The sequence below is a fragment of the Nelumbo nucifera genome, chromosome 4 (assembly GCF_055504915.1).
Source record: "Nelumbo nucifera cultivar China Antique chromosome 4, China Antique-T2T, whole genome shotgun sequence".
NCBI classification, from domain to species: domain Eukaryota; kingdom Viridiplantae; phylum Streptophyta; class Magnoliopsida; order Proteales; family Nelumbonaceae; genus Nelumbo; species Nelumbo nucifera.
The window spans coordinates 88,693,076-88,720,791 of record NC_142652.1 but is presented as its reverse complement, the minus strand read 5'-3'; the positions used below and the strand labels follow the sequence as shown (position 1 = coordinate 88,720,791).

The window sequence follows — 27,716 nt, the reverse complement described above, 5'->3', positions numbered from 1 at the left end:
AGAGGCTACACTTAGTTGGCATGAGGTGCCAGGTGTCATAATTTTATTGGAGGGCCAAATCCACCCTCATCAATTATCAAATCCATTATCTCAACCCACACCCAAACCCAAAGCATGTAATATAAAGCCACCCTCAAAACCACAACATTTAGGCCTTGTTTGATTCACGAGAATAGGGGTTTGGAATCAAAATCAAAATGGGCTATTTCCTATTTCAATTTCAACTGTTTGGTTGGCTGGAATCGATACCCCATTCCCATTTCTAATAGAATGGCATTCCCTAATTTGAGGGAATGGCCATTCCCTCCCCCTCCATTGGGAATGAAATCTCATTTCTTTGATTCCAATTCCCATTCCTATTTGAACCAAACAGACTATGGGAATAAATCATTTCGATTTCGACTATGAACCAAACATACCCTTATAACCACTAATATTCTAAACTTGGCCTTGGAATTAGGGGTTCTCATGGTTCGGTTAACTGACCTGTGGACTTAATTTTGAAACAGAACTGGGGTTACCAATTTTTGGAAAACCGATAACTGAAAGCGAGTCGAAGCCGATTGATTAACCGGTTGACCGGTTTGGTTAACCATTGGTTCGATTCATCGGTTTTTTGATTTTTTATATTTTGCAATATACATTATAAAAATATATAATAAAAAACTAGAAATATATATAAAATATCATATTTTAAGAAAATAAATAATATATTATATATTATAAATATATATTTATATATAATGCATATTTTATTAATTTATAATATATAAAAAATATATATAATATACATAAGTATATGTAAAATATATAAAAGGGTAAATTACAAAGACCCCCCCTGTACTATGGGGTCTTTGTCCCCCTATACTATGGGGTTTATGACAAATACCCCCCTGTACTATGACCTTGAGACAATAACCCCCTTTTGTTAGCTTTTTGTTAAAATTCACCGTTGTAAAATTTTTTAATTCCCGTATTACCCTTGTAGACAATTGGGAGAAAACACTATTCATCATCCCGATCTCACGATACACGAACAACGGCGATGATGAGGGGAGAGAAAGGGAGGTCGGGGATTACTACGGCTACTGTTCTCTACCTCTGCAAATGGGGTTCCACTAGGATTACCTCCTGTTCTTTCGTTTATTAACTTGCACTTTGCAGGGCGGCGATCCGATGATTAGGGATGTGAAAAGGGCAGAAGATCCAAACATCAATTCACTGGAAGATCCAAAGGCAAAAGATCCAAACATCAATTCCTACTTAGTTTCCCAGATTTCCCTCTCTTTCTTTATTTGTTCCTGTCTTTGAACAAGACAACAATACATTCCTCGATGGGAAAACTAGGTAGGAATTAATGTTTGGATCTTCAACCTTCATCTTCTGTCTTTCGTTTATTACCCCCCTGAATTTGGATCTTCCGGTGTTTTTTCTGCGTGGAAATGGATCGGTTTGGGCACTAATAAAAGTTTTGGATTACTTGCCATCGTCATTTTAGAAGAACAACAACGACGGATAAGAAAGCACGTATTGCAGAGGTAGGAAACTGAAGCAACGGATCAGAGACAAGGGGTAATCCTAGTGGAACCCCATTTGCAAAGGTAGAGAACAGTAGAGTGGCAGTAATCCTTGATCTCCCTTTCTCTTCTCTTATCGCCGCTACTGTTCGTGTGATCGTGAGCTCAAGGAAGATGAATAGTATTTTTCTTCCAATTGTTTACAAGGGTAATATAGGGATTAAAAAATATTGTAACGTCGGATTTCAACGAAAAACTAATGAAAGGGGGTTTTTGTCTCACGGTCATAGTACAGGGAGTCTTTATCACAGACCCATATATGTATACGGATCAGATCATTTAACCACCGATTTTTTATATTGATTAACCAAAACTAAACCGATATCTTCAGTTTTTTAAGAATATTAAATCCACATTTAACTGGATTTTCAGTTAGATTTCGATCGATTTTTAGGTTTTTCTTGCTCACACCTACTTGAAACAATAGCAACCAAAGATTCCAACTCACATTTCCTACAAACATAACAAAGTTGCAGAACCAGCTGTTGCTCCAGCAGTTGTGTACTTTTCTCTTGTGGGCCAAGGCGGGTCACGGGTTGGTTTCCATCTATTCTCTTCTTTGATTTCAGTTATGCAGGTAGTAGGCACCATGCCACAGCCAACCATGAAGCCGCTTTGATGCCGTGATGGGTGGGTGGTTGGAGATAGTCTCCGTGGTTGAATGCGAAACACATGCTGCAGCGCAAACAAGATGTTTGTCTTTTGTTATGACTGTTGGAATACCAAGTAGTCACTAGTGTGTAGTGACCACTAACCACATACCATTACTGTGGTGGGCGTGGCGATAGAGTTCAACATCAAGCCGGAACTCATACAGCAATATGCCGTGGTTTGGAAGTTGACATTTTAACAAACACCTTTCATGCTGTTATCAATCATATTATCATAGCCCCAGTGCGGAATTGTCTTGCAAAAGAGACACGGAAAGATACATCCCCACTTGCAAATTTTCAATGGGGAGGTGAAAATTTGAGTTCGTCAATTCTTTCTTTTACTTCCCATTAAAATCTAAATTATGGTGCAGATGTACTCCTTCAAAACTATAATAAATTTGAGAGTTTGAGGAGGAAGACCAAGTGGTTCTTTGAGCTGATTGAATTTGATAATTAGTTTTTTTTTTTTTATTTGTAATGGAAATTGATGGACCTACATTTACATGGCCAACGCAACAGTCATGACGAAACACGGCCGCACAATCCTCTCTCTTCTGGAAAAATGCAGAAGCATGAGAGAGCTGAAACAATTACATGGGCTGATGATCACCACCTCACTCGACAGAAGCATTGTCCCCTTGAGCAGGCTTATCGATTTCTGCGTGAACGCTGAATCTGGCGACCTCGGCTACGCGGCATTAGTTTTCATCCAAGTCGACCGGCCCAGCGTATACATATGGAATTCCATGATCAGAGGCAACTGTAACTATAACAACCCAGATGGGGCTTTGTCCATGTATAAGAAGATGCAACATCGGGGCTATTCGCCGGACCATTTCACCTTCCCCTTTGTGCTTAAAGCTTGTGCGATGGTTAATGATCATAATTATGGGACGTGTGTTCACAGTCGGATTGTGAAAACTGGGTTCGAGTCGGATATGTATGCTTCTGTTAGCTTAACGCACATGTACGTATGTTGTGCCGATATGGAGGCCGGAGAAAGGCTGTTTGGGAAAACTCCCAAGTGGAATGTAGTGGCTTGGACTACTCTGATTGCTGGATACGTCAACAATAACCGCCCAAGCAAGGCTATAAGAGTATTCAAAGAAATGGACCTTCAGAAAATCGAGCCGAACGAGATCACCTTGGTAAACGTTTTAGTTGCCTGTGCACAGAATAGAGACATAGAAAGTGGAAGATGGGTCCATGAACGTGTTCGCCAAAGTGGGTTTGATCCATTCCGATCAAATGCAAATGCAAATTCAAATGTCGTTCTTGCCACAGCCCTCATGGACATGTACGCGAAATGTGGTAGCTTAAAGGTGGCAAGGGATCTGTTCGATAAGATGCCTCAAAGAAATGTTGTTGCTTGGAATTCCATGATAGGTGCCTATAATCAATACGGCCGGGCAACCCATGCCCTGAATCTCTTCCTGCAAATGCAAATGGCCGGGTTTGAGCCGGACGAAGGGACCTTTTTAAGTGTGCTGGGGGCCTGTGCCCATCTGGGAGCTCTGGGTCTGGGTCAAGGACTCCACGCTCATGTGGAGAAGACCAACATTGGCAAAGATGTTGCTATAGGAACTTGTCTCATGGACATGTACGCTAAAGCAGGAGACACACGGAGTGCAGTCCATGTATTTAGGAGTTTGCCAGAGAAAGATGTGAAGGCATGGACAAGTATGATCATAGGCTTAGCGATGCATGGTCATGGCGAGGAGGCACTAAGTCTGTTGAAAGAAATGCAAGGGAGTGATGATGTTACCCCTGATCACATCACATACATTGGAGTTCTGTGCGCATGTAGCCATGCAGGGTTGGTTGATGAGGGCTACAAACACTTCAACTCAATGAGGAATGTGTATGGCATAGAGCCCACGATAGAGCACTACGGCTGCATGGTTGATCTTTTGAGTCGAGCTGGCCGCCTGAAGGAGGCGGAACAGCTGGTTGAGACGATGCCCATGGAGCCGAACCTAGCCATTTGGAGTGCTCTTCTGAATGGTTGTGAGGTCCATGGCAATGTCGAGTTGGCTGATCGAGTGGGAAGGCATGTAACCCAGTTGGAGGGTCAGGGTGGCGGAGTTTATGTGCTGCTTTCCAATATATATGCTCAGGCAGGAAGATGGCAGAGAGTGAACATGACTAGACAGTTGATGAGGCTTAAAGGGATTGAGAAAACTATAGGATGTAGTTCCATACTTCCATTGAGTTCATCATGAATTCCCTCCAAAGGGGTTGTTTGGGTGTTTATTTTTCATTTTTTCTTTTTAGATCCTAAAGTTTGGTTATCGTATCGGGAGCACCCTGATACGCCCCAACAGAGGGCGTGTCAGGGTTTTGGCTGGTTGAGACTTGAGAGGTGGAGGTACCTTAAACTGGCCCCCTGAAAGTTTTAAAAAATAATACTTATACTGCCTAATACGCCTTGATATTAAGCTTTTACTAATGGACTAATGTGATGATTTGAACAACTATTTTTTTGAAACTGAACGGGTATTACTGGTTTTTAAAAATCCTTGAACCTAAATTGATTTAAAGCTTAGCAGAGAGTTGCATCAATTATCGCAACCCAAAAGAAGCCGACTGGACCAGGCAAAGAAAACCCTATAAAAAAGACTCATCAACGGAAGAGAAAGTAAGAGAACATAGAAGTCTCTACTCGAGGACTGCGGCTTCCGAAGCGTCTGCACTAGACGAAGAAGATTTGGAAGCTCCGGTGGCATCGTTGTCGTCGGGATCCCGGGTAGGGTCGGCCTTGTCCGTCGCCTCCTGGGCTTTGTCCAGAAAAGGCTTGAAAGCGAGCTCCATGGTTAGATATCCGAAAGCCAAGGCTCCGAACACCACGATTGCCGATTTCATCGAATTCACCTTCGTTGATTGCTTCATTTTCCTTCCCCTCCCCTCCACTCAGTGAGTCAGTTCTTCTCTCTTATTCGGCTTTCCTCTACTAATTTGGTCCAACCATCTTAAATAACCCTAACCTTCTGATCTACGATGTATTCTTTTCAAATTTCAACGGCTCGGAAATGGGTATGAGTGTATAACCATGATATCCTCAATTTGAATGGTTGTGAATTTGTGATAGCTCAATTGGATCATCAATGAATGATTTCATATTTGGGTCATCACCTCACATTTTGGTTAGGGATGTTCACGGTTTGGTTAACCGAAGCATGACCCTTTTTTGTAAATCAAATTAGTGGTATCCGTTTTTTTATTTTTTCAAATCGAAACCGAATACTATTGATTAATCGATCTGCCAGTTTCAGTTTTTGACCCATTCAATTCTTCGGCTTTTTATATTTATAATATAATATTATAAATAATAAATGATATATAATATATTATAAATATTTTTAAAATATATAATATATTTATAAATAGATCATTATGAATATAATATAAATATATATTTATATATAATACATAAAAAATATGGGATATATATTAAAAATTTATATATATCAATCATTAACTGTTGGTTTTTTATAGGTTAACTAAAAATCGAATCGGCCCTTCGATTTTTTGATTTTTTATGGACATCCCCCTGGCAAGTTTGGATCTTTTATATTGAGAGAGAAACGCATTGGTTTGGTATCGTGTCGAGAAACATTGGCCCCGCAGCGCGTACTCCGCCGCCATCCTCAGCCATTTGATCTTACACAGTCCTTCAATAACACTGCCAGTGCTATTTAGCTGAAGCAAGGTATCTTCTTTGTTCGTGATTTTCGTTTTTCTTTTTCTTTGGATGAATTTCGTTTTTTCGCTCTACTGGGGTTTCTTGACGATCAATGTCTCCGATAAATTTGCAGTTAATTTCAAATGAGACCTTGTAGACAATTAGACATTGATTAAATTGCCGCAAATTCGTGTGTCGTATCGAAGACCACAAGGTTCAGAGCCAGCTTTAGTGAGGTAAGCTTGTATTCCGCTAAGGATTAAAAATGGGTTTCATAATAGCTAATGATGAAAATCTTATAATGGAACACTTAACAATTTTTACTGCACTTTATTTATCTTCTTATGCTGTAACAAAATTGACTTAATTTTTTGTTCTAACCATTCAGTAAGTTGAGTTATTGGTTCGCTCGGTTCATGCCAGAGTTAGACCATCTATTAACAATCTGACATGAATTAGATTTTGTTCTTCGAGCATTTGGATAGTTCTGTAGTTTTCATATAAATGATTGTCATTTCCAATCATTTGCTGTGTACCATCTTTTAGCTAATTCTCCTTAGAAACTTGTTCTGGGAAGATATACCCCTCATGGCATTTAATTCCTATACCCATTGTTTATATTATGTAAATATTGAAGTTTGTATGTATTGGATCTTGAACCATGGATTACTGAAATATAACACAAAAACAACTTGTATACAACTTCAGTACAGAATTTACATTGAAAATTGGAGTAGAAAACATTGTTATAATTTCAGTTTTAAATGTCCAGGTAACATAGATTTTGAACACTAATAAAGGTTGGTATTTATCAAAAAAAAAAAAGAAAAAACAATAATAGAGGTTGGTAAATTTTGTAGGCTGATTGAACGGTTTGTGTAATCCATATTGCTTGCTTATCACCCAGGCTGTTTCCCTTTCGTCTGAAATCAACTAGACAAATCTTATTTGGCCAAGTAACATTCAGCATTGAAGCATACACCTTTAAAGGGTATTTACCTTTACACATGCTAATTAAACATGTCATGGCTTCCTACTTAACTGTCTTGGATAGCCCAAACAATTGTATGTTGGCCTCCTCTGCTATTTTTAGGAGACAAGTGTTTCTGAAAAGACAATAAGATGAATTCTGACAGCATTGTCTAAGAAATTAAGAGAAAAATAATAAGGGTTAAGAAGGATTGATCTTGCTGGAATTAGCTCTGGCATCCATATATAAGAATTTTACTAAGAAATAGAATATGAGGCATTGAGACTCCAGTGTGTGTTTGGTATCAGCATGGTTTTTAAAAACGAACCGGTGACCGAACCGGTCAGGGGTCTGGTTACCAGTTCGAACAGTCCGACCGTTCGACCCGAACGGCCGGCCCGTTCTGACAAAAAAATAAAAAAATTGGAAAACGGTCAAAACCGTTCGAACCATTCGAACGGTTAACCGGCCAGTTCAGCAGTTTGCTGACCACAATCAATGGTTTTAGGGGAAAAAGGGGTTTTGGAGGAAAACGGAACCTCCCGGTTTTTTCGGTCCTACCGTCCGGTCCTGTCTGGTTTTGAAAACAATGGGTATCGGTATTGGACCTCCAAAGCGGTTGGCATCAAAACTAAACCAGAAAGAACTAAAATGCAAAATTTTAAAAGTTTATGTTCTTATACTTGTGGATCTTACATAAACTTCTTTCCCTGCTTGAAATTCTCCTAAACATTCCTGACATTTTTTTTAATCAGAAACGGTAACTTTTGTTAGAAAATATTTAAATAATATATTGTCACCACCCAGATAAGGGTGTTGACCCCTAGAAGAATGCTTTCAAATTACAGAACAGCCCAAAACAAGTTCTCCCTGAAAGTTCCTAAACATGTAGCTGTTTCTTAAACATTGAATTTAGCCAAACTAAATCCTAAAACTAATAAGACTTCTACCTTAAAATGCAAACAACCCAAAAAGATTATAATTACATCAATGGACTGTAAGTTGTTTGCTTGTTTGACCATAATTTGTTTGAATCTGAATTGCATGTCTGACTTGTTTGCTTGTTTGACCATAACATGTAACTGTTTGATTTGTCTGAATTTCATTTGTCATCTCTGTCAAATGAAGTAAGTTTCAGGGGTCGGAGACTAGGAGATATGGGAACCAGCATTGAGAACCCTAATTTATCAAGTTTACAGATCACAAGTATGAAACTTAATGAATATAACTTCAGAGAGTGGTCTATTTCAGCTAGACTTTTCATCACTGGAAGAGGCCTACTGGGTTATATTGATGGTAAGGCTAAAGAACCTAGTGAGGAAGATCCAGAATACAAGAATTGGTGTCAAGAAAATGCAATGGTGATGTTGTGGCTGTTATCCTCCATGACCCCAAAGATTGCAAGGACAGTTCAGCGTTTTCCCACTGCTGCCAAAATCTGGGAAAAGATCTCGAACACCTATGGACAACGGAATAACAATATGAGGCTCTATAGGTTGCATCAGGACCTGGCAGCCCTGAGACAGGGGGATATGTCAGTAGCCACATATTTTGCTACATTGGAAGGACTATGGGAAGGGCTTGACTACCATCAAATTACCGTCAAGCTGGTTGAACAAGGAAGAATATTCAAATTTCTTGCTGGATTGGACCCCATATATGAAGGTATAGGGTCTCAAATTTTGGGAAGAAATGAGCTTCCTGATCTCCAGCATGTCTACTATCTTATTAAAAATGAAGAGATGAGAATAAAGGAAATGCAAATGGAAACACCTATTTAGCCCATGGAACAATCAGCTCTTTTCTCATCTAATGCAAAATATGGGAAGCATATTGACAAGAGAAGCTTGAGGTGTAATCACTGTGGAGGGGAGAAGCCTCAGAAGTCACAAGATGCCTCTAGGAATGTGACCACATCCAGTGTTGCAGAAGGGATACCTAGAAACTCTACTAGTAGTGTGGCACCTCCTTTGGGACAAACTTCTCCTAATGTTCGGGGATGCCTTCTTGATTTCACAGCCAAAGAGGTGGAAATTCTAAATAAAGCTATGGCTTGCTTAAAGAGTAATTCCTTTGCTAAGTGAGGTATAGCCTTTGTATTAAGTGTTACTCTCCTAGCACTTGAGTTATTGACTTGGGAACCTTTGATCATATGATTGGTTTATCATCCCTATTTTCTACATATCAATTCTCATCTAAACATGATAAGGTTAGGGTTGCTTATGCGTCTCTTTATACCATCTTTGGGAAGAGAGATATCCAACTCAGCAATAATTTCACTTTTAATATGCCCTTCATGTTCCTAGTTGTACTTTAAATTTGTTATCTATTTCTCAGATTACAAAAAGTTTGACTTTTAGTGTAACCTTCTTCCCTACTCATTGTGCCTTCCAGGACAGGTTGATGAGGCAAACAATTGGGAGCGGTTGTGAAATTGGAGTCCTGCACTACCTTAATGAAGATATCAGTTCATCTTTACAAACATTTTGTGGTGATTGTAGTGACAATAAGGATTAAGGAGTTGGTTGCTAGAATTTATCTTTAACATACTAGACTTGGTCATGTATCATCTGCTTTGCTAATAGTTTTGTTTCCTAAATTGTTTGTTGGAATTCATTTTGGGAGTTTTAGTTGTGAAGTTTGTCAATTATCCAAGCATTGTAAGTACTTATCTAGATTCTATAAATAGTTTTACTGGTCCTTTTGATTTGGTTCATTCTAATGTGTAGGCCCTTTCACCTATTGTTTCTATGAATGGGTATCATTATTTTATTAGTTTTATTGACCATTATTCTAAATGCACATGGTATTATCTTATGAAAGGTCATGATGAAGTATCAAGAATGACCATGATTTTTCCTTTCATGATTGAAACACAATTTGTGAAGAAGCTAAAAGTACTTTGTTCAACTAATTAAGTAGAATATCTTGCTTGTTTATTAAACACATCTCTAGATGATGAAGGCACTTTACATCAATCTTTGTGTGCTTCAACTCCACAACAAAATGGAGTTGCAAAGAGGAAAAATAAACATCATCTAGAAACTGCTTGAGCTCTATTATTTCAGCATGTACTTCCTAATAAGTATTATTGGTCCCAGGTTATTCTCATGGCATCATCATATGATAGGATATCATCTAGGGTGTTAGCTATGAAAACTCCTTTTCTGTTCTTTATCCTGATCAAGATACTTTTTTTGTTACCTCTCAGAGTCTTTGGTTGCTTGTGCTTTATTTATTATAATCATCACAGACTCTCAAAATTGGATCCTAAAGCCATTCATGGTGTCTTTCTTGGCTACTCTCCTATTCAAAAGAGACACAAATGCTACGATTCTCAGACTGGTAGGAAGTTTGACACCAGAGATGTCACCTTATTTGAGTCTCAATCTTACTTTGATCTTTCTTAGAGTTCTTTTCAGGGGAGATTAGTTGACTAGAAGAGAAACTCTTCATTCCTATTTTCATAACTCCAAACTTTCCATCTTCTCCCTTTGATCTTTGTTCTAGTGATCCTCCTATTGTTATTATTCTTGCCATAGATGATAATGAGCTACAAGTCTATCAAAGAAGGAAGAAAGACACTTCAATGCATGATCAGGACTGATTGGACACCTCTCAGCATGCTTTAGATCTTCATCCTGATACTAGTAGTCATAGATCCCTTCCTTATTCAGATTTAGATATTCCTATTGTTAATTGTAAGCTAAGTTGAATACCTAAAAATGCGCTGATCAAAAAAACAAAAAAAATACTGATGTAAAAAATGCATTTCTGAATGGGGATTTATAGGAATAAGTGTTTATTAGGCTATGATATGAAAGGAAAAGTGTACTAGTTGAAGGGAGCTCTGTGTGGCCTGAACCAGCCACCTAAGGCATGGTTTGAAAGACTTTGTAAAGCAACAAGGAAGTTAGGATACAGTCAAAGTAGTTATGATCACATCATTGTTCCTAAAGAAGAATGGTGATAATAGGAGATGATGATCTAATGTATGGGGATGATATGGTGGTAATAGGAGATGATACAAGAGAGATTAAAAAACTGAAGAATTTCCTAGCTTCCAACTTTGAGATCAAGGACCTTGGCACTTTAAGGTAATCCTTTGGTATGTAAGTAGAGAGATTAGTTAAGAGCATTTATATTTGTTAGAGGAAGTATGCACTTGATCTATTGCAAGAATCTGGAATGTTGGGGTGTTGACCTACTGAGACACCTATTGAACAGAACCCTTGTATGGAGCATATCAACTTCTTCGCCAACGTACTTTTGTTATCTACTATGTAGATATACAGTACTTCATATGGCCTAACATGTGAATGGTAAACAAGGTTGTTATGCAATTCTGATCCCAACTATCTAGGGTCTTGGGAGTGGTGGACTGGATATGGACCTAACCCCTGGGATTTTTACTTTTTAGCACATGGCCATTCTCAGAGTAAAACCCATGTTTTTATGCTTGTCAGCCCAAGGTTTTACCATTCCACCAAACAATAGAGTGGTATCATTTTTTTTTGTCATAAATATATAACATCCATATTGTTGAGTGTTGACATGGATGTAGATAGACAAGCAACAGAAGTTGGTTTGTGATAGATTCACTTCAAAAGAAATCTGAAACTCTGAGCTGATTCGAGGGAGCTCACCCTCCTAACAAAGTAGGAGTAGGAAGAAGGAAGGAAGGAAGGAAGGAGAATAGTAGGGTTTTACTTCTCATGCCAACTAGATCGGATTACAATTATTTATACTCTCCTCTCTCTCACTCCTGCACATGGTTACAACTGCCACGGGTAACTAACTGGAGGGACTTGGCCTTCTCACGTAGATGAACCTCAGTGGAGTCACATGGGTGATCAGGACCCAACTTCAGTGCTCCATCTAAGCTGTAAACACACAAAATGAGGTAAAAGTTGAAGCAAAAATGAATAGAATTTACACTCAAATCATTTGAACTCCCATACTTTTGTGCCAGTGCAAATTTTCGCTGCAAATAAACCAGGCCTTGGGAGAAAGGATAAGAAAGTATTCAGATGTTAAGAGTCATATATGATGATGGGGAATTGTCAGTCTAGTTGATCTCCTAGGTGAGATTGGAAGAATTGGCTAGTGGATATTGGATCCGTTGCACTGCATTGCCTCAACTAGCTACATATTCATTGTTAATTTTCTCAGTTAATCTCCATTCTCTAGAATATGATCACCTTATGTAGTTTATATGGTGAGCATATTTGGAATTCTCTAGAATATAATCAACCTTTAGTTGCATCTGTAATTCTAACCTTTGAATCTTTATGTAGTCCATATAGTGAGCATATTTGGATCCCCTTGGCGTTGTAGTGGTTAGGGTGATATTCTTTCTGGAACAAGTTTTGTTTCTATGCCTGACATACAGTCCCTTGCCAATTCATCCTTTGGTGGTTATCCTGCTTAAGTGTTTATAGTTTAGTTTACCAAGAGTTTTCTTTCTTTTGTTAAGACTGAAAATCTTCGAAAACTTATTTGTGGTGTCCTAGAATCCTCAGTGTCCAAATTTTGAGGCATCGTACAGATATACATGATTACATGCATATATTCGTTCGTTATAGTGTTTTTAAAACTGGACTGGACCGGACGATCGGATCAGAAAAACTGAGAACTGGTCACTTGACCGGTTCCATTTTACCCCAAAACTGCTTTTTGACCAAAAACTGTTGATTTGGTCAGTGAACTGCTGACTTGGGCGATCGAATCATCAAATCGTTGACATAGACAATAGTTTTTGGTCATTTTTTTTTAATTTTTTATTTTTTTTGTTAAAGCGGGCTGTCCATTTGGACTGTCCGACCCAACAACCAAATCTCAGAATAATTCCCTGTCTGGTCCGATTTTAAAAACCTTGAATTCGTATATTTATGCATTGCATCTACCTACTCACCCACCTACATAGTGAGAATGGGAATAAAGGGTTATTTTGTTCTTATCCTTGTAAGTTCAGTAAGAAAAAGAAAAAGGCATTACCCAATATTGGTCCCACCTCTCTGCAGTCATGCGAGGGGTGGAATGGATATGGACCAAATCTTGCATTTTTTTTTGTCACGTGGATGCTCTCAGATTGGGTCTAAGTTCAGTAATGATGCTAAGTTATCTTCTTCTATGCATTTTAGTTACCAAGTAGAAATCCTCCCCTCAAAAAATTGTTGCACTTATGACCACACTTTGGATGTTGAGAGCTCCCATTCGCTTCATATGGTAAAATCGTATGGTATCTTGTTGTCAAGTTCTCTTTGGGAGTTCCAGAGTTGCAGTATTTTTGTCTTGGGCATGGCAACAGGTCCTGCCTATTAGGAGACAATTCTCATGGCTGGGCTGTAGTTTACCTCCTCTATCACCTGTTTACCTTGGTAAAATAGCTGCTCAGTCTTATTTAGACCTGTTCATGGGCCGGACCAAGCTGGGTTTGAGCCGTTCTTTCTCTTTGTATTTATAGAATATACTCGGGTCTGAGCCCAATCAGAAAATTAGAAAAATAATTTTTTTCTTTTTTTATTCAATAAAAACTGTTTTGTTTATAAAAATAATAAAAGATCTCACTATTACTTGAAAACGATAAGAATAATAAAGAAAAAATATTATATATATTATTATATAAAATATATTTTTATTATATTAATACATTATCAAGTTGGGCTCAAGCTCCGAAAAAAGGTTCCAATGTTTTAGGCCTAAGCCCGAGCCCGTGGGCCTGATATCTTGTCCAAGCCCGACTTAGATCAGGTTGGGCCCGACTGGCCCATTGGGCTACCCGGCCCATGAACATGTCTCATATTATAGTATATGCTTTGGTTTTGATTTCATTTTAATGATTGCTTGTTTGTTCTGACAAAGGCCACCAAATCCAATGGTAACAGAGAGTATTACTACATCATCATTGCTAATGGAGGTTGCAATGCAAGGTCCAAAATTTCATCACATATATCATTGCTAATGAAGGTTGCAATGCAAGGTTCAAAGTTTCATCACATATCACGGATACAGTAAATAATGGAGCTTTGGGAGTTTGGCATATTTCAGGGGGTAGACAGGCCTAAAACCTACCCCTAACCTATTTTTGTAAAAAAAATTAAAAAAATAGGTGGGTGCATGGTTCAAAGTACCTATACACCCCTTATGCTATATTGGAGTGTATCAATACTAGGGGTGGATTCGAGTTGAGCCGAGCCGAATACTTGGCTATTCGAGCTCGACTCCCAGGAATAGTATCAGGCTCGAGCTCGATTAGAGTTAAAGACTTGAGCTCGAGCTCAGCTCAGTTCATAGCTTGCAAGTTCGAGCTTGGCTCATTTTGAGCTTTACTATAAGCCAAGTTTTTTTTTATTAGACAAAAAATTAAAAATTATAAAAACTATTTATTATATATATTTATATGTATGTATATATAATAAAAATTATTTATTTAATACTAGGCTTGCGAGCCTCACGAGCCGAGCATCATTGGCTTGAACTCGACTCGATTAGCAAATGAGCCTATATATCGGGCTAGAAGCTCAGTTTAAACCGAGCCAAGCCGAGCTTTTCACAAGCCAAGCTAGAATAGCTCGTGAAAGGCTCGACTCATAGCCACCCCTAATCAATATTTTTTACCTTTGGCATTAGCTGCCTTTGAGAATAAGAAAAGGGCAACACTTAACAACCGACATAATTGAGCGCTTAAACAAAGGCTTGCATGGCTAACTTGGATGGAAAATACTTAAAGAACATAATAACATTTGGATTAAGTAGTAACAAGCAAGTATCTTAAGAAGGACCCTTTCTTTCAAGCTGTTTTCAAAAGAAATATGTTCCTTAATTGGAAAGCAATTCTTGAAAATAGGGACTTGTTAAAAGGGAAAAGATTTCTGGGTGGATAAATGGACAAGCAAGGGGCTTCTATATAAAATTATAAATATCTAGAAGAAAGAGACCTACACAGAATATACTTAGATAGTACAGTTTAAGATTTTTTCAAACCAGGGGAGAAGTATTAGGACTTTGACAAACTATTGTTCTTAAATCTAGAGATTTTGGATAGTATTCAAAGTGTCAAAGTCCTAATTAAAGATCAAGAAGATAACTTGTGGTGGGACCGCAAGGGAGATTTCAGTATCAAATATGGCACTTAGATGCAAACTAACAATGGGAATAGTCAAGAACCTATCACTAAACTCAAGACCTTCAAAAGCCTAAACATCAAAGCCAAAGTCAAATTATTTATGTGGCTTATTTGTGGGGAAAAACACCCAACCAGAAAGAGACTGAAGGATTTGGGTCATAATAGAAGAAGAAGAAGAAGAAGAAGAAGAAGAAGAATCTTTAATCCACCTTTTGGCTTGGTGTTTGATTGTAAAACAAATTTGGCACATTATAGATTCTTATTTGGGCACTACAAATAATGAAAATATTGAGGAATGGCTTCTAAGAATTAGGGTTGGTCCTAGGAACAAGGAAGATGGGATGAAGGTGACATACATTTTTGTGGGATCCTTGAAAATAAAAAAGCAAACCTAGCTAAGGTTGTTGAAAACACTACCTTGGAGCTTCAAATGTATAATGAAAGCCTAATTGTAGAGGGGGAACCAATGGCCCCCAAAAAGCAAGTCCTAGTTCGTTGGACTCCCCTCAACTACAATAAATCAAAATTAATTTTGATGCTTCAGTTTCTCAAGAAGAGGTTGTTGCAATTGCTTGGGTTGCTAGGGATTGCCATGATAGAATTCCAAATCTTTCCTTTAAGTTCATAGGTAAGAACTCCATCAATACAGTAGAAGCATGGGTGGTTAGGGAAGCATTTTGTGGTACGATGGGTCTGCAATGCGAGGAGGTGATAATTGAGGGTGATTCTCTTATCACTATTTAGTATATCAATGATGATGCTACTCTGTCTTGGTTTTTGAGGTGCACCATATTGGACATCAAGGAGATGGTCCAATGTGAGAAGAGAAACTTTATCTTCAAACACACGAGACATTCTTACAAATCTTGGGTTTGAGGATCATCTAACTTTGACTCTTGATTGTTCCGCATTGATGATTGAGAAAATTAATTTCAACGATTTGCAAGGCCGTGCCTTTGTTAGGCTTTGTTGATGCTTTCAATGTTTTACCAACAAAAAAAGACATAATTGAGCGCTTAGTGTCAAGTTGGTAACTCCTGTGTCCTATAACGTTTTCATCATAAAAATGAAATGAAAGAAGCTCTCTTCTCATCTTATTTTTTATTCCAAATTAGGAGTCTATCTATCCTTACCTGGAGCAATTGGAAAGGAAAAAATTGCCCAAAAAGGAATGAAGGGATGAAAACACATAGAAACCCTTATAACTTTCTTATTTGTTTCTTTTTTTGAGTTTCCTAGTCTTAGTAGAGTTCTTATTTGTTTGCTTTCTTTTAGATTAGTTAGGAAAGGTGTAGGAGTTGTCTCCTTTCCTATTTGTTTCCTTTTTTTTTGTTAGAATTGGTTTCCTAGTTTGAGTAAGTTTGTAATTCAGGGCATATAAAAGGGACCCTAAGCCTTTGTTTACAGTCAATGAATTTCGAATACAATTTCTTCAGAGAGTTTACTCTTACTTTCTGGTGCGTTTTCAAAGTTTCGATCTAGTGGATTCTAGATCATTTCTTATCAATGTGTAACTTGCATGATATCAAGCTCAACCACGGTTTTCGTCCTATGTCAATTGGTATTAGAGCAGGTTATCCTACCTATTTCATTAGAGCTCTTTAGTATCTTGATGGCTAGTCGTAGAGAAGACACTCACTCTAATGATGAACGTGGAGTATAAGCTATATGGGATGCATTGGAGGCTCATGAACGTCGAACAAATGAAAACTTGGATCGCACAACTGAATTGCTAGAGGAGATACATACTACACTTGTAGGTCTTGGCCTCGGCAACAGAGAACACAAAGATGGAGGTAATGCTCGTGAGAGAAATCAACCTACAGAGAGATGATTCTGATGAAGAAGGAGAGTTTGAAGAGTCCTACGGAGCAGCCAGGCCATGAAGAGATGAGGAATATAAGATCAAAGCTGAGATTCCTACTTTCAAAGGGAGTCTAGACATTGAAGGTTTCCTTGATTGGTTGTACGAGGTAGAGAAATTCTTTGACGTCATGGCCATTGCAAATGATCGGAAAGTTCCTCTTGTTGCTTACAGATTAAGAGGAAGGGCAGGAGCTTGGTGGCAGCGCCATCAAGAGAATAGAGCGTTGCAAGGAAAGCGTCCCGTATGAAAGTGGCACGTGATGAAGTAGCTGTTGAGAGGAAGATTTTTGCCTGCAGATCATGAATAGATTTTGTTCTAACAATTTCATAATTGTGTATAGAGAAAGCGAATGGTGGCAGGATACATAGAGGAGTTTTTGAGGATGCAAACCCGTTGCAATCTCAAAGAGATGAAAGATTAACAAACTGTTATATACATCAACGGCCTGAGGTACGCCATACAAGATAAATTGGGGATGCTAACTATATGGTCTGTTGATGAAGCCTACAATTTGGCACTCCGAGCGAAGAGGTTGTTAGCGCATCAATCAACAAGCAAAATATAGAATTATAAGCGCACGCAAGCAGAGTCGTAGAAGTCTTCTACCTCCAAGGATAAGCAGCCCCATGTTACTAATAAGACCTAGCCATCTGGAGCAAAACCTAGAAAGACTCAAGCAGGGGATGGCTTGAAACCCTAGACTAGAGCTTCTACTAGCAGAACCAACAACAACCCTTATGCCAAGCTAGTGCCTAATGGTCCTTGCTAAAAGTGCAGTGAGTACGACCACTGATCCGGTGATTGCCCTCTACGGAAGGGTGATATTCACCTGGTAAATGAGCAGGTTGGGGAGGAAGACAACCATGATCATGACACAGACCTAGACAAAGGTGAATTCGATGACATGGTTGATGGAGAGGATGGTCAACCAATTACTTGTGTGGTGCAGCGAATCTTTTGCACACCAAAGAATGAGAAGATTTCACAGTGGCAGAAGATCTACTAGTCCAAGTGCTCAATCAACCAAAAGGTTTGTGACCTGATTATAGACAGTTGCAACTGCGAGAATTATGTGTCCAAGGCATTGATTGCTCACTTGCAGCTAACAACAAAACCACATCCGACCCCTTATCAAATCGGGTGGATCAAGAAGGGCCTTGCCATTAAGGTGACAGAAATTTGTAAGGTTCCTCTCTCATTGGGTAAATTTTATAAAGACATTGTCACATGTAATGTAGTAGATATGGATGCATGTCATGTGTTGTTGGGGCGTTTATGACAATATGATGCTAATTCTACACATAAGGGTAGATAGAATTTGTATGTATTTAGATGGGAGAACAAGAGAATTGCTCTTGTACCAAAGGGAGGCTCACCCAAATATTCTAAAGTGGAGGGACAGTCTTTCCTTTCAATATATTCGTTAGAACATAAATTTGTTGTAGATACTAAGGAGGCCAAGGAGATGTTTTCTTTGGTGATCAAGGGAGAGGCAGAGTCTAATCACGAAGTTCCAGAGTAGGTGCAGCCCCTATTGGATGAGTTCAAGGCCCTAACTATGGAACTAGACCATCTACCCCCTATGAATGACATCCAGCCCGAAAGAGAGCAAGATCTAAAGGGAGAAAGTGGAGGAGCTACTACAAAAGGGGCATATTTGAGAGAGCATAAGCCTGTGTATAGTACCTACATTATTGACACCAAAGAAGGATGGAAGTTTGAGGATGTGTGTTGACAGTTGTGCCATCAACAAGATCACCATTTGATACAAATTTCCCACCCCTTGATTGGACGATATGCTGGACCAATTGGGAGGATCCAAGATGTTCTCCAAAATTAACCTAAAGAGCAGATATCATCATATCCATATCAAGCCTGGTGATGAATGGAAAATGATTGGTGATGCCCTTTAGATTGTCTAATGCTCCTAGCACGTTCACGCGACTGATGAATCAGGTACTCAAACCCTTTATCGGCAAGTTAGTTGTGGTCTATTTTGATGATATTCTGATTCATAGCAAATTTGAGGGAGAGCATATACAACATCTACAAGAAGTATTGACTGTACTATAAGAGAACAAGCTCTATGTCAATCTAAAAAAGTGCCACCTCATGACTGAAAGATTGATGTTCTTTGCTTATATAATTGGTGCTGATGGGATATATGTGGATGATCAAAAGATCCAAGCTATATGGGATTGGCCATCTCTAAAAACTGTGACGGAGGTACGCAGTTTTCATGGTTTAGCTACCTTTTATAGGAGATTCATCTGAAATTTCAGTAGAATTGTGGCCCCCATCACCAACTGTTTGAAGAAAGGGAAGTTTAAATGGACAAAAGAGGCTGAAAGAAGCTTTGTTGAAATCAATGAGAGGTTATCTTCTACACCGGTATTATCTTTACCAGACTTTGACAAAGTCTTCAAGCTAGAGTGTGATGCCAATGGTGTTGGAATCGGTGGTGTTTTATCTCAGGAAGGTAAACCAATAGCCTACTTTAGTGAGAAATTAAACGATGCACGACAAAAGTGGTCAACATATGAATAAGAACTGTACATAATTATTTGAGCTCTTAAGAATTAGGAGCATTATCAAATTCAACGGGAGTTCGTGATCTATTTAGACCACCAATCATTGAAGTATTTTAGAAGTCAATGACACCTCAACAAGATCCATGCCAGGTGGGCAACTTTTTTAGAACGGTTTCATTATGTTATCAAGCATGAATCTGGTGCTTCGAACCGAGTAGTTGATGCGTTGAGCAAACACTCCACTCTGCTCATCCGTATAAGTAATGGAGTTGTTGGGTTCGAGTGCTTGAAGGAGTTTTATGAAACCGATGAATACTTTGGCAGAACATAGGAGAAACATACCACCAAATAGTCCGTGGGTGATTTTCTTGTACATGATGGTTTTTTGTTCGAGGTAAACAAACTATGTCTCCCTAGAACATCCTTACGGGACAAGGTGATTCCTGAATTACATGCTAGAGGTTTGGGTGTCCATCTTGGCAGAGACAAGACACTTAGTAGCATGGAAGAAAGGTATTATTGGCCTCAGTTAAAGAAGGATGTTAGAAATTATGTGAGACAGTGCCCTGTTTGTTAAGTCACAAATGGTCAATCTCAAAACACAAGTCTTTACATGCCTCTGCCAGTGCCATCATAACCTTGGGAGGATTTATCTATGGACTTTATGTTAGGACTCCTCAGAACTTAGAGAGGAGTAGACTCTGTGTTTGTGGTAGTCGATCAGTTTTCAAAGATGGTACATTTCATTCCTTGCCATAAGACTACTGATGTAGCGCATGTGGCAAAATTGTTCTTCCAGGAGATTGTGCGCTTGCATGGAGTGCCTAAGTCTATCACCTAAGATCGAGACAATAAGTTTCTAGCTCACTTCTAGTTGACATTATGAAAGTGGTTCAACATTGAATTTAATTTCAGTAGCACAACACATCCTCAGACGAATGGACAGACTGAGGTAGTAAACAAAACTCTAGGTAATTTGATTAGGAGCATTTGTGGTGACAAACCTAAATAGTGGGACAACATTTTGGCTCAAGCAGAATTTGCATTTAACATCATTGTTCATAGTTCAACAGGAAGATTTCCATTCTTCATCATCTACATGAAGGAGCCCAGGCATGTCCTAGATTTGGTAAGGCTGCCTAATGTTTTCAGCATGAGTGTTGCAGCTAGTGCCATGGCTAAACATCACCAAGCTACTATAGCAGAGGTGAAACAGAAGCTAGAAGAGTCCAATGCCATGTACAAGGCAGCGGTTGACAAGCGACGGAGAACAAAGGTATTTGATGTAGGAGACTAGGTAATGGTGTTCCTATGTAAGGAGCGGTTTCCTATTGGTACTTGCAACAAATTAAAGCCGAAGAAGTATGGTCTCTATCGGATCTTAAGGAAAATCAACGGCAATGTTTATGCTGTTGATCTTCTTGAAGACATGAATATCTCTAGAACCTTTAATATTGTTGATTTGTATGAGTACTTTCCATCTAATGGTCTAGGTTATCCAAAGATTAACTTAGGGACGAGTTTCTTTCAAGTGGAGGGGAATGATGTAGAGCAGTTTGAAAATAAATACATGTAGCAATTGGATAGGAAGAAATTGCCCAAAAATGAATGAAATGATGAAAACGTACAGTCCTATGGAAACACTCATAACTTTCTTATTTGTTTCTTTTTTTGAGTTTCCTAGTCTTAGTAGAGTTTTTATTTGTTATAGTTAGGAAAGGTGTAGGAGTTGTCTCCTTTCCTATTTATTTCTTTTTTCTATTAGGAATTGGTTTCCTAGTTTGAATAAGTTTTTAATTTAGGGCCTATAAAATAGACCCTAAGCCTTTGTTTACATGTAGTGAATTTTGAATACAATTTCTTCAGAGTTTTCTCTTACTTTCTGGTGTGTTTTCAAAGTTTCGATCTAATGGAATTTAGATCATTTCTTATCAACATGTAACTTGCACCATTTCAAGCTCAACCATGATTTCTATCCTACGTCATACGTCATGCACACACAAGATTGTTGAAGTGTGTGAATGCATGCGTCGACATTGGTGGCCGAGGATGAATGAGGGTTGCATGTTCATGGTCTCTTATTCTATGTTGGGCATATCATATGTATACCTCAAAACAAAAGTACTTATCTTTTATTGCTTTTGCCATAAAAGTGGGTTTTGCAGGTAAAGTTATAAATTCAGCTGATGTCAGTTGGCAGCGCTATACCCTTCTCTTCTATCTAAACACTTTGTACATGCTTGAACACATATGGTAAAATAGGATCACTTATCCATTCAAATTCAAATTTGGCATCATAACATTAACACGGCTGCCCATTTTATTAATGTGTGCTATTAACTCAACTCGTAATTAATGTGATGTTATTAATGTCATGTTACTAACTCATAATTAATAGATTTGGTCTCCTAGCCATAGGTTGAAACATGAAAGACAATCTGCACTACACCGTATTCCCCTGCTTGTCATGATTGTATGAGCTTTTTTTTTTATGAGTAAGATTATATGGGCTTTAAATTTTAACTTTTAAACGTTTTCTCTTTTTTTTTTTCTTTTATAGCCCGTTTGGGAGGGCTTCAATGTTCACTAAGCCACTTTGGAAAAACTACCACGGGAAAGTTGATTTTACGGTTCATGTAAGCCTATTTTCAGTTTTCCAGATTTTTGGCAAACATGGCATCATGACATTCCGAGTTTCTCAGCTTATGCTACATGAAAGCCCTCTCAAATAGGAACTTAGGCTATGTCTATTAAGCTGCATTTGGAAATGATGCAAATAGAGTGTAAATCCCAGTTCAGGGTAAATTTGCACTCTGGTTCACTTTTGCATGTGTTTGGCAACATTACATTTATGCATTGACAAATGACAGATCAATGCATTTTTACATTGATAATAAGATGTAAAAGTACATCAATAAAAAAGTAAATTTGTATTCAAGACTTCAAGTTCGCTTTTGATAAAAAAAGAATATGTTTTATTGGCAAACATGGCATCATGACATTCCGAGTTTCTCAGCTTATGTAACTCAATGCTACATGAAAGCCCTCTCAAATAGGAACTTAGGCTATGTCTATTAAGCTGCATTTGGAAATGATGCAAATAGAGTGTAAATCCCAGTTCAGGGTAAATTTGCACTCTGGTTCACTTTTGCATGTGTTTGGCAACATTACATTTATGCATTGACAAATGACAGATCAATGCATTTTTACATTGATAATAAGATGTAAAAGTACATCAATAAAAAAGTAAATTTGTATTCAAGACTTCAAGTTCGCTTTTGATAAAAAAAGAATATGTTTTATTGGAATTTGTGTTTGCATCCATTACAGCTAAAAGTCTATTTGGTAAGAAGATAAATTTGTCAGTGCAAAACTAACCCAACTTAACAATTTATATGAACCGTTTTACACTCTACATATTTGTATTAACACTTAATTGCATCATTTCCAAACACAGCCTTAAAAAAAATTAAAAACTAATCGATTATTAAAATTTAGACTAACCAGAATTATATTGGTTTCCAAGTAATGTTTCTTATGGGAATAGTTTTTAATTCACATTTTATATGGACTAAGAAAGTATATGTTTCATATGGGAATAAGCCTTCATCTGATGCTCAAATTTAGTGTTAGTGATGTTTTTTTTTTTTTTAAGTTTCCCTGACATAATCCATACATATCTTAATTTTTCCACCATATTCATGCATATCCAAGGTTCAAACTATCACAAATATCACAATTTCAGATTCACCAAAAGGCCATATATTAGGGATTTAGGAGAAATTCCAGAGATGGCCATGTTCAAAGCATAAACAATTTCCAGTTATTACCCCCTTAAACTGTGACATACATGAACATATCACATGTGTTGAAAATTTGAATCATGTGCATATTCAAAGCATTTCCTGATGCTTGTGTTAAAATTGCATTAACGATATTCTTTGCGTTTCCCTTTGAACCTTTATAAACCTTTGTTATAAATTTTGTCTATTTCGGAGCAAATGACAGTTTGTTTAAATTTTCTTTTTTGAATCTTTGTAAACCTTTGTTAATATGCCATCAATGTTTTTAGCAACTGACACAGTCATGGGTGGTGGGAGATAGTCAGGTTTGCACGCAAGCTGGCATTCAACCATGTCCATGGCAAAATTTGCTATCAACGGTTGAGACACCTTGAGGCAATAATGTACTGTAATAGATATACATATATATTTCCCTGTGAACGATGCAAAACAAGTTTAAAAAGGCTGCAGATTTTTCTCCTCCAGTCTTTTTACAAGAATGAGATGAGGATACCCTAATTCCTTTTTCTTTTCCTTTCTAAGATAATAATGATGAGATTGGCATCATCAAGATACAGGTGTGTAGGTGCAGAAAACATGGTGATGGTATACCAATTCAATTCCCAAAAATAGACACAAAGACAACATAATTACAGGAATCAAGCATATATGACTCTATTTCTTATGATCTGGACACGTTCTTAAATATTAAAGTATCATTTCTCGAGGCCTTTTGTCAAAATTTAATTAAACCTGTAAGGTGCTATAAAATTTTGAACAGTATGATTTATTTCATACTATGATACAGTACGATACTGTGGAGGTGCCCATGCTGAAACATACTAATGTCTGACAGAGGCACAGAGGTAATGCCAAGACTGTAGAGGAATCTAGATATCATAGTTTCAACCTGTCATCCAAATTAGGGGACACATTGGGCATACAATAATTCAGACTATCTATCATCATCAATAGAGCCCTTTCCAAACTATCAAGGGTTGCTCGTATGAATATGAATAATTTTTCTTCCATTCCATAGATTGTCTGTAGCAAGAGGCAATCTCTCTCTACACACAAACAAAATCATTCCAAACTGGCATGGCCTATAATGTTAATATGTTGCATACTAGGACCCTCAGAATTTCCCCTTTTATTCTTTCAATGATTTATCAAGAACATTGGTATTATTACATTAATCCACTGGTTACCTGGAGGAAAGTCGACTCAACATGATCAAGTTTATAAAGGGCTAAACAATAACAACAATAATAAGCGTGTATATGTTTGTTTATGAACGATTATTTTATTTATTTTGAACCCAAGTCCTTTGGTTGGATTGCATCAAGGGCATCAAATGTAATTAATTTTCATATTTTAGTCAACTATTTCAGCTCAACCATTAAGTGCATTCTGGGTCTTAATTCTTATTTCTGGATCATGATTCATGAATTTATGGATCATGATTCATGAATTTATGGATCAAGATTCAAAAGCACTCCCTATATGGAATCAGTTGGTCCACTACATAAAACTGGTGGTGGTTGAACAGATCTGAGTACTAAGATGGAGACAAGTGAAACATCTCAAGTAACTTCCCACCATTCTGTGACTTACTGCAACTAATTCTATTTCCCCAAGATGCATCAAGAGAGAGAGAGAGAGAGAGAGAGTTTACAAATCAAATTGTGCTTCAAGAAACATAAAAGGAAAAGATACATACCAAATTATCTCCGTGATCTCTCTTTCATTACTATACCTTCGAGAATCCCATCAGCCCCAAAATTACCAGAGAATTCTCGAGGTTCTACTGGACCAGGGAGCTGGAAGGCTACAGAAAAGTGTCCTGATGGACAAAGGTACTGTGTTTGCATCTCAAACACCTGAGAGTTCTTATATACCAGCTTTTCACCTGTTGTTGTGGCTCCCTTTATCAATACCCGCCCATCAGTCTCCACTTCGCAACTGAATTCCTCTGTAACCACAATGAGTTTAATTAACAAGCAGCTATGATGTCAGACAAAGAGTAGATACGCTTGCTAATAACCCATACCAGGACTCTTTAGAAAAAAAAAATCCTTTCTTTTTCAAAAATTTCTCACATGTTATGAGATGAGATAAGTAGAATGGTTTGTGAAAAAGATGGCAAGTTTCCATTCAATAGATTGATAAAATGTCATTTTTTATTCTCAAAGGGGAATACTTTTTTAAATATAACACATGAATCTGGTAATAAATCGGGTTGAGCTCATATATCCAATCCATTCAATAGATTGATAAAATGTCATTTTTATTCTCAAAGGGGCATTTTTTTAAGAGAGCACATGAATCTGGTAATATATCAGGTTGAGTTCATAAATCCAACTTACTTTCATCCTTTCTTACACCTGGAAGGGATATACGGAACAAATATGCATCTTCACAAACACCAATGTCCACGAGTCCTATAAGTGGACCAGCCTGCCTTTCAGCTACACTGCCAGTCAAAGCTATCCCATTCTTGGTGGTAGCTACAATATTATTCCACTCTTCAGATGTTGGGTGAGAAGGAAGAATAAGCATAGCTGACCCCATTCTCTCTGCAGGCTCAGCTTTTAATTCAGTTGGCATCATTGGCACGCTCATTGGGACACTCTTGCATGGCATAGGTGTACTACTGAATGGTACACTGTTGAAAGGTATTGCGTCATGAATGGGTGGCATAGCCTCCTCAGGATCTACATAATCTGAATACTGTCTTTTATGAGAATTCCTAGAAGATCTTCTGAGGGGCAACTTGCCATTAGATTTCTGTGGTTCTGAATTGGAATTTGTAACTCCACTGACACCATCACCTGTGTGTGACATTGCAGCATTTCTATCCAGCAGCAAATCCTCAAGCCTAGTTAGTCTCTTAAATCTTTCTACATCCTCTGGTTTAATGTAAGATATTTCTGGATTATTAATGAATACAATGTTCTCAATTACATGGCATTGATCACTTAACTGTGACTGGGGATGCAAATGAGGAGGAAAGAGATCAGGAAACTGGCGGTAATCAGCAATAGCATCCTGTGCTGGGTTGAAGAGATTCCCTTGGAAGAATAGATGCAAAATGGGTGGCTTCACAATGACAGATTGGCCTGCCTCCCTAAGCACATAGTAGTATATCTTCTCTGCTTCCAACAGTTTCATTTGTGATCCAGCTAGCTGATCAGAAGTATAAGGTGGAAGCCCCTCGGCCATTCTCTGCAGAACTGATTTTTTTGGCTTCTCTCCCTTAAGATCAGGTCCAAAGTATGTACCCATGATGAAGAGTAAAAGAAAACGCTGGTCATCATTTGGAATTATCCAGTTGGGTAGGTTGCTGAAGTCTGACGATGTAGGAGCAAGAGATTCTGCAGCCTCAGCCAAGGTTTCCATGTCTGCTGCAGGATAAGGAAAATTTTAATAGACGAACAAAACTAAGTTTCTTGTAGCTGTATCTCTGTCATGGTAGAACAGTCCATAAATAGGCACTCATCTTCTAAAAAAACATCATTATACAGCATTAGCATGGGGATTCTCTTGAAGATAGAAGGTAAGTAGCATGATTAGCATAAGTTCTTGGTTATGATCATCACAGGTGCTGAAGGAACACATCAGCCTGGAGAAGTTGAATCACATCCCCACAAGGGATAGATAGATACACAGCCAACCTCTATAAACTATAAACATAATTCTACTGCAGCTTCGCTCGCTGTGTTAATTGAACAAGAACTCATGCTAATGGCTCTATATTGAGCAAATGGCTAACAAGGAGGCATCAAGAACCATTTCATCACAACCAATCACAAAACTCTTCACAAGGCATGGAATATTTATAAGAAATTTTAAAACCTAGTTCTTATCTTTCCAGAACTTCATCTAAAACTTGTTCCTTTAGTTTCTTCTTTCAAAATTTAGCCTTGCTTTGATCTGAATCATACAAATCATGAATATGTGTACAAAACACACAATTTCTACAGACAAATATGACGATTTCACCTTACCTACTTCTGTATTCTTTGGCGGCACACGATAGCTGGATTTGTAGCGCCGTGTTTCATCTAGGAAGCAGAGGACAGAGCGAAGGCACGCGCGCTCACGCACAAATGAGAGAGAGAGGGAGGGCCGGTGATGGCGGCCGGCGGTGATCGACGGAGGGGAGGGGGAGGTAGCGAGAGAGAGGGGAGAGAGAAGGGGGAACGGCGAAGGGAAGGATTGAAAGAGGAAGACCAGGAAATAAAAAGAAAATAAATGAAAAGGTCATTTTCTAAGATGACCCCATAGTTTTATGTAATTACAAATACCGATCCTACAGTTTGGATATTACTAATACACCCCTAAAATGAAATAACTGAAATGTCCATTCGAAATAATAGAAAACGAAAAATAAAAATAAAATAGACGACAATAGAAAATTAATAAATCAAAATGAAAAAAATAAGATAAGAGAAATAAAAATAAAATAAAATAGACAATAAAAATAATTTTTTGTTGTTGTCTATTTTACTTTTATTTTTATTTCT

General features: G+C 38.0%; 3 protein-coding genes and 1 pseudogene across 8 annotated transcripts; 2 read left to right on the top strand and 2 right to left on the bottom strand.

Moving 5' to 3' along the window:
- Positions 1–2,672: 2,672 nt before the first annotated feature.
- On the bottom strand, positions 2,673–5,119 carry LOC104612477 (outer envelope membrane protein 7 pseudogene; annotated as a pseudogene). Its single transcript, XR_016068648.1, has one exon. The product of XR_016068648.1 is annotated as an outer envelope membrane protein 7 pseudogene (transcript).
- Positions 2,734–9,598, top strand: MEF19 (mitochondrial editing factor 19). 2 transcript variants are annotated; one of them, XM_088886572.1, is made up of 5 exons: positions 2,734–5,143; positions 5,726–5,939; positions 6,046–6,148; positions 8,011–8,967; positions 9,282–9,598. In XM_088886572.1, exon 1 carries the CDS (start codon positions 2,734–2,736, stop codon positions 4,450–4,452), a length of 1,719 nt encoding a protein of 572 aa, XP_088742698.1. In that variant the 3' UTR covers positions 4,453–5,143; positions 5,726–5,939; positions 6,046–6,148; positions 8,011–8,967; positions 9,282–9,598. The 2 variants fall into 2 exon arrangements, with proteins under 2 accessions (XP_088742698.1, XP_010278192.1); XM_010279890.3 differs by having other exon boundaries at positions 9,277–9,598.
- LOC104586750 (uncharacterized) lies at positions 8,040–8,663 on the top strand. Its single transcript, XM_010244083.1, has one exon. It carries the CDS (start codon positions 8,040–8,042, stop codon positions 8,661–8,663), a length of 624 nt encoding a protein of 207 aa, XP_010242385.1.
- Positions 9,599–24,692: 15,094 nt separating the features above from the next.
- Positions 24,693–27,410, bottom strand: LOC104612486 (increased DNA methylation 2-like). Of its 4 annotated transcripts, none has more exons than XM_019200280.2 (3): positions 27,202–27,410; positions 25,557–26,594; positions 24,693–25,162 (listed from the first exon to the last, which is right to left on the bottom strand). In XM_019200280.2, exons 2-3 carry the CDS (start codon positions 26,587–26,589, stop codon positions 24,915–24,917), a joined length of 1,281 nt encoding a protein of 426 aa, XP_019055825.1. In that variant the 5' UTR covers positions 26,590–26,594; positions 27,202–27,410; the 3' UTR covers positions 24,693–24,914. The 4 variants fall into 4 exon arrangements, with proteins under 4 accessions (XP_019055825.1, XP_010278230.1, XP_010278216.1 ...); XM_010279928.3 differs by having other exon boundaries at positions 25,557–26,591; XM_010279914.3 differs by having other exon boundaries at positions 27,198–27,404.
- Positions 27,411–27,716: the final 306 nt, after the last annotated feature.